Source organism: Paramormyrops kingsleyae, chromosome 1 (assembly GCF_048594095.1).
Source record: "Paramormyrops kingsleyae isolate MSU_618 chromosome 1, PKINGS_0.4, whole genome shotgun sequence".
NCBI classification, from domain to species: domain Eukaryota; kingdom Metazoa; phylum Chordata; class Actinopteri; order Osteoglossiformes; family Mormyridae; genus Paramormyrops; species Paramormyrops kingsleyae.
The window spans coordinates 3,276,997-3,284,369 of NC_132797.1; the positions used below are offsets into that span (position 1 = coordinate 3,276,997).

Consider the following 7,373-nt stretch of genomic DNA (forward strand, 5'->3'; position numbering starts at 1 on the left):
TTTCCCCACCATGATGATGCTGGAATCTGAACCTTGATGGAACCAAAGACTTTGTTTGTCTTTGCCATTAATTTCTCAGATTAAGCGCTTCTTATATTTATTTTGTCGCATAACAGGATGTGGCGTTGGTGCAGGTGAGTGTGCTCCGCACGGCGCGGCTTGCAGGGCTGCATGTAGAACTGCAGCAACTGCATTATTTGCATGGGGGTCTGTCTTTTTACAATTCTAGGCTGCGGGTATTATTGTTTTCTTAATATTAACATAAACTGAGTGCAGGAGACCAATCAAACAAAAAATTACGTTTTGTCTCATAAATATGTTGTTATTTCCACCTCAACAAATATCCGATAGCCAACACACAACAAAAGTGTTAAAAAGAGGCTGTGGACAATGAGAATGCACCCTCCTGCCATCAGGATACATGAAATTTCCACAAATGTACAGTACAATACAGAAAGCAGACAGATGCAGGTCACATGGTGCTTACATCACTAAGATCACATTTTCCGAAGGGGGTTAAATCTTGTATTTTACCAGTTTATAACACGGCTGGGTTGACTGTACATAGTGACGATCGAGAAAAAATATATTGAGCTGACTGGAGTATTTCATCATTGGTGGTGCAGTTGTTTGTTTTATAAAATAATTTGTTTAACGAAGCACACTGGAGTTGGGCCAGGATTGGTCCTGCAGTGGAGAGGGTACTGTGTTATGCAGAAGGACATTCATTTATACCGAAGGGAATCCCTACTATTCAATAATATTCAGTTACCATGCAGCCTGGTATCACCAGGAGTTACAGTGAAATTACACAGGATGGCAAAGAACAGCCAATCGATATTCAACACAGGCTTCAGGACACTTAAGGAAGCATCCAGAGTCTGGGCTCGCCTTCGCCTTAGAAAACCAACATGTCTGCCAGCTCTGTGCCTTGGGTAGCTATGAAAGTTCCACATTTATTTTACCTCAAAACACACACACACACACACACACACAAATAACAGCAGCAAACAACGGAACCTATATTTCATTCAGGAATGTCTTTTTTTCCTCCCCAACATACATGGGCTATGGAATCCTGGACCTTGAAACCGATACCTTGATAAACATCACTGTGCTTTAAATGACACCACCCATTCTGAAAAGAGTCTGTTAATCCAAGAACTTGCGGTTCTGGTTCCTCCCAAACAGAGCCACTCGGATTTCTGGCATCATCTAGGCAAAAGGAGAAGAGAAGAGATTATTAAAGTCTGAATCTGCAGAGAAGAACTGCTCTATCAACATCTACAGTCCATATTAGAGGTCGACCGATATATTGGCCGGCCGATATATCGGGCCGATATTTAGCATTATTTGATGTATCGGCAATGGCCGATATCCGAGTGCACTATGCCGATTTACAGACAGGCATGTCTGCGGGCAGCCCAGTGTTATTGTTGCTGTGGAACACGTGACCCATGCTGCCTTGTGCCCAGCCAGAAGTTTTGTGAGTGTCTTGGGAGAAAACGGTAAGGCTTAAATTCTGTTCTTTCAATGACCTATTTATTTAACTGGTTTGCTATGAAATGTTGCTTTCAAAGAAAACGCGAGGGCTTTTGAAAGAGAACGTGAATTACGCTGTCGGGAACTGGCGTAATGATAATGAGCCGTCAACCAACTGTAGCTTACAGGTAACGTTAAGGATCATTGATTCTGACAGAGTTAGTTTTGTGTGCTTGTTGGTGGGCTCACAGACGTTTTTTTAATCGTTAAAAATCATTTAAATTAACATTTTAATTATTACGATATCAGCCCGATGTTATCAATTCTGTTTTTTCTTGTGTCGGAGAGTTTCACTGTGTGTGTGTGTCTGTGTGGGGTGGAGCAGGCAGCTCTAAAACACTGCGGCGTGCGTGAGAGTTGCGTTACTCTGCCCCCTTCACAGACAGCGCCGTCCTCGGAGACACAGCTGCTAAGAACAGTGCATGGCGGAGAAAAGTGTTTGTTCAAAAGCGCGGTTACCATTCACTTGGGCTGATGCTGACAATGGTCCTTCTGTGCAACTTTTTTGCATTTGAGAGCGGAGATTCGAACAATTTGTCAGACGTCTAGATAAAAAGTGCATGACTTTGCGCAGTTAGTTTCCTCATTAAACATGTCTATACAGGCTTATACGTCGACAACGTCACAATCACCAGGGCAGGGTTCTTCAACTCTGGACCTCGATTCCAAATCCAGGCCGTGTTTTCAGTTCCCCCAGGTAGTTGTTTAATAATTGCTGATTCTGATTGGTCAGAGGCTTCACACCTGACTGACAGGTAAAGGAAGGCTGGAAAACCAGCAGTGCTCGCACCTCGAGGACCGTGAGTTGAATAACCCTGCACTAGGGGCTTATGTTATCCTTGCATACAAGGCTATGTAATACGACAAAGTTATTTTATTTTCCGCGATCGCTAGATTCTGATTGTGAATTTGGCTTGTAAGCTATCTGTCTGCTAACAACATGTTAGTGAAAGGTTTTGGGCCTTGTACACTGCTCATCACACCATGGTGCACTTAGTTAATAGTGTTTTTTTTCTTTCAAAATGTATTAGAGTGTAATTGTTTTAATGTGCATGGAATACTGGAATTGTAGAATGAATTGAAGATGAAGGCACTATAATAAAAATGCTAACCTTGCATTTTTTCTTCTGCTTTAGTAATTGCTGTCTGATGGCTGAACAAAAATCTAATCCTGTATGGCAGCATTTCACCAAGCCAACACCAGGAAAAGCCAGGTGTGATATCTGCTGCAGGCTGGTGAGCTTGGGAGCTGAAGAAGGAGTTTGCTGCTAAAGAGATTCTGATGCTGCTATTTTTATTGTTTATAAGTTTAAGTTGTTTACAAGTTGTGTTTTTGTTATTTAAGTTTATATTGAAATTTACGCAAGTCAGTATTCAATAAATGCTAAGTTGAGAAATTTTGTGTACCGTTTGTTATTATTAATGTGATATTTTATCATGCAAATAGAGGGGGAAACGTCCAATTTTCGGCCAAAAAATATCGGCAGCATATATCGGCCATCGGCTGACCCTGACTCCTAAATATCGGCATCGGCGATTAAAAAACCCATATCGGTCGACCTCTAGTCCATATAACCTTCTGATTTAACCTTCTGAGTGGCATTTGAATCATTCACAGCCATGGATGCTAAACATGAATCTGGCACAAATGGATCTTCTGAGCTTCTCAGGACCCGCTGGTCCTACTTTGCTGTTTATCTGCATTTTCCGTTCTCCCCATGGGGACTCGTCTATTCCCGGCCTTCTCAAAGCCCGTCCTGGGCGTAGAAGGTCACCCTGCACAGTACCTGTTGGGCCATGAGGTCCAGCCTGCTCTCCAGGGTGTTGGACACCTTGATCTTCCCATCAGCGTTGTAGATCTCGATTCCCCCAGAGCTGGGGAGACACACAGTCATGGGGCCTTTGGGACGGCTCCGTGCGTCTTACAGAATGTCAGCAATCCCACAACTGCCTGCACTAGGACACGCACTTATACCGTGTCATAACCACAATGACGATACGAATTTCTGTTTTGAATACTTACATCCCAGCTTACACTTTCCTTCTAAGCATAGGATTTTCTTTGAAAGGATCAGAATTTTAAGGGGGTGGGGAGCTCGGGATTAGTCTGGTCGGTACCAGTGTTGAAACCAAACCTACGCCCTTTGATTACAGAATGTATCTCAAAGGTACAACAGCAGGACATTGCATGGGATTTAGACCTGCAACTTTCAGGACCTCTAGCCAAGAAAAGGGTGGAGGGGAGGGGCACCTACATGTCAGGTGACAGGAAGTTGTCCTTGTCAATGCGCACCTCGATGTTGTCCTTGACAGCAGCTTTGTAGACAGGAATATTTCTCTGTACCGCAGCCTAGAATTGTAAAAAGACAGACCCCCATGCAAATAATGCAGTTGCTGCAGTCCTACATGCAGCCCTGCAAGCCGCGCGGTGCGAAGCACACTCACCTGCACCAACGCCACATCCTGTTTGCGGCAGCGGATGGCCACTTTGGGTTCCAGAAGCTGGTACAAACCCTGAAGTTGCAGCAGAGGGACCGTGTCAGAAACATCCCTTTTGGGAAGCGATGGCGAGACTGCCAGGGCAGCACGCCTGGACAGGGGAACCTCCCACAGGTTCCAAAAAGACGGAACACACAGGGCGGCTTACCTGCAGAACCAGCCCATCCATCAGAACCGAATACCGCGCTGGGTCTCGGGCGATGTTAGCCAGTCTCTGCCGAGCCTCGTTCAGCATGTCCTGGGCACACAGAGCAGGAAAAGGACACCTCTGTCTCATTAGGTCTTTGGTGGCGATCAGTATACGATCAGGAAGCTTATTCTTAAGGTCTAAGCTACACACCATGATCATATCGTCACGAGCCTTCAGCACCTTCAGCCGTGCCTGGTTCATGAGGTTGGACATTTGTCTGTGGGGACACAGTGGCTGAGATGTTAGCAGCACAAGCACACAGCATTTCTGGACTCAAAAACACAAGGAAACCCTCTTTAACTGGCTAAGTAACTGTTGCTTCTCCGCAATCCCCTCTCTGGACACAGACGATGCTTCCACTTTAAGGTCTGATGAATTGTCTCGTCCTGTATGGACGTCAGCTGACTCACATCTTCTTCTGCTGCTCGATCTGCTTCTCCTTTTTTTCATAGTACTCCATGATCTTCAGCCTCTGGGTCTGCACCAGACGGCCCTTCTCGATGTTGAACTCTTCCTCCGCCTGCAGGGGGAGACACACACCCTTGTAAGCACTTTCAACTCAAGCTCAGTCTACACGATACCCAAAATTACGAAATAGGCATAATTAAAAATTACTAAAAATAGCTGTTACAGTAAACTCTGACTTCGACCACTTTATTTTTGAAAATAATTGAAGCCACTTTTCCATGAACATCTGCTAAATATGGAAAACATATTACCTTGGCATCGATCTCCTCTGCCTTCTCATTGGCCTCTTGCTCTATAAAAGCCATCATGTGCTTGATCTTTCCGGCGGGGCAAAAAATACAGGTGAAATTGTGAACGATGACACATAACCAAAGAGTCACGGTCAGTCCAGGGCGTCCATTACAGACCATTAATTTCTCACAACACTTGCACAGCAGGACCACTGTATGCACTACATTTCTGCAGATTTACTTGAAATGTGCCAGGTAAATCACTAGTATAACTCAAAAACCACCTGAAAATCCTAAGCAATTACTGTTATATACACTAGGACACGTTATGAAACATATCCGACACAGATAGGAAACTGCACAGTAAACGACACAAGTTGACACTAAAAAGGAAAAGAAAAAACGGCAAAATATCGTGACTGAACCCAATTCGGTGCCAACTAAGGGCTGAAGTCTTATCGAGACACAACGTGTTACTGGAAGTGTTGTTTATCTTCTCTTACGGTCTTGTGGATTATTGCCTGTACGCGCATCAGCATGACATAACCGGGTGATTAAACGAACCTCCCCAGCAATCGCATCACTCTGCGGTGCATCTTATGGTGAATTCATATGTAATATAGGCAGTGACACAACGGCTGTTTTACAAGCATAATCTTCCGCAGGACTGACGTTTGCTCGATGCCACCAATATTATCCCTGAGAAGCGATTGAGGAGACAGTCAAGCTGACACTCATCGCAGCCCTGTTATACTGCGTGAAACCCCGTCTGCATCCATCGTGTGAAATTACAGATTATACCGAGCTGTTCCCCCATCTAATTAATCTAATTCAAGCGTAGAAGGACAGATCAAAATGTATCTATAATAAAAAGCATCACTGTGCCCCGAATGAAATACTGACAGGGATGGCTGATTTGCGGGGGACGAATAAAAGGTTACATTTTCGGATCGAGATTATGCAGGAAACAAACACTTGTGATCCCCAGACAAGCAGGCGGATGTGCGCGTTAACGTGGTGTAAATATACGCCAATGAATGAGTACCTGTTTCTGTACGTCGGCATCGCTGAGCGCCATGGCTGCGGCTGCTTAGAGGATTTCAGATCGCCGGGAATAAAATGTCGTGCAATTTCCGCCCTGCAGTTACAGTGTGGCCTCGGGTTTTCGATGCTCTGTAATTTTCTGAGTCTCGCCCTCGCTGAATAGGTTTCTGTACGATAGCAGGTTAGTGATGTACTTCAGTTGCCGCAGTCACGATTATGTTTTAAAAAAAAAAAAGCCCAGGACGTATCAGCTGATCCCCGGCCAGTCAGTATGACGATCGGAGCGGGTCAGTGTCACGTGGTGCGTAGTGAGCCAGGGAACGAGAGACAGAGAGAGAGAGAGATTTCCATATCAAGGACAGAATTCCTACTACGGACCGACGGCTAACCGGAGAATTAATTAAGAATTAAATATTGCTGTTTATCATCATCATCATCATCATCATAATAATCCTATATGTACATTGATGAAGTTTGCATTTAAGTCTGTAGAATAAATGAATATTTTGAACCCTATCGTACTCTTATGTTTGCACTGGACAGTTGTCCTTTATTCCTGTTTGCACTGGACAGTTGTCTTTCATTCCTGTTTGCACTGTATCCTGTTCACTGTAGCCGTTTCTGTGTTGACTGTTAGCACCGGACCACAGTCAATTCCAGTATGTTCACATAGGCCTACTAGCAGTAAGCAGTTCTGAGTAAATAACCAATAATTTCTATGTAGGCCCCGACATACTGGTTAAGCGGTTTGTTTCATATTACCCCTGCACTGACTTAGGCAGTTTAACAATATGTTAATTCATTCATTCGTTCGTTTTATTTGTTTGTATGTTTGTTTAGGCCTATTTTACGTGAGAGCAAGGTTAGATCCTAATTTGGAAACATTCATCTCAATAGTATTTTATTTGCTTTTGGTTAGATTAAATCTCAGTTGTAGCGCTATATATTAACAACGTATTAACCCGGCATCTTCCCCGCTGCTTCCTCGATTCGCATAACTTAGTCGACAGTTAGTAAAATCACGTGAATTAGGCTAAATGAGTAAAGTTTACTCAGTACATGTCCGCATACAGCAGTATCAGTAAAAAACTGAACCACGTGGTGGCAGTACACACCTACTCGTTGTGTGTTTTTAAAGTTATTTAAAATCTTTTCAGGGTTTTGTGCAACATTGATCACGATTCAACAGCGTTACCACGGTCTTTGCAAAGTTAGTGATTTATGCAGATATTGCAGGGAGTCTCGTGGAATTGAACGTATATGGATTTATCTATATCAAGACGAGTGATAAAGTGGTTAACATCCTTTGAGCCCTTTTCCCCAGCGAGCCCGAATGATCCCCCTGGTGTCCGTATTCACGAAGTGACTGTAGGTCTCTCTATAGCCACACGTCGGCTTTT

The 7,373-nt window shown here is 43.9% G+C and overlaps 1 protein-coding gene across 1 annotated transcript; it reads right to left on the reverse strand.

Annotated features, from left to right (window-relative positions):
- Window positions 1-296: 296 nt before the first annotated feature.
- LOC111851217 (V-type proton ATPase subunit E 1-like) lies at window positions 297-6,254 on the reverse strand. The gene is made up of 9 exons (XM_023825918.2): window positions 5,975-6,254; window positions 4,951-5,016; window positions 4,642-4,751; window positions 4,382-4,448; window positions 4,190-4,279; window positions 3,988-4,056; window positions 3,798-3,892; window positions 3,330-3,417; window positions 297-1,215 (listed from the first exon to the last, which is right to left on the reverse strand). Exons 1-9 carry the CDS (start codon window positions 6,005-6,007, stop codon window positions 1,153-1,155), a joined length of 681 nt encoding a protein of 226 aa, XP_023681686.1. The 5' UTR covers window positions 6,008-6,254; the 3' UTR covers window positions 297-1,152.
- Window positions 6,255-7,373: the final 1,119 nt, after the last annotated feature.

Excerpts from the sequence above, each read along its gene's own strand:
- LOC111851217 (XM_023825918.2), bottom strand. The coding sequence starts at position 6,007 with ATGGCGCTCAGCGATGCCGACGTACAGAAACAG. Across the intron at positions 4,449-4,641 it reads ATCGAGCAGCAGAAGAAGAT|ACAAATGTCCAACCTCATGA; the intron begins GTGAGTCAGCTG and ends GTGTCCCCACAG. Across the intron at positions 4,280-4,381 it reads CTCGTGACGATATGATCATG|GACATGCTGAACGAGGCTCG; the intron begins GTGTGTAGCTTA and ends CTGTGTGCCCAG.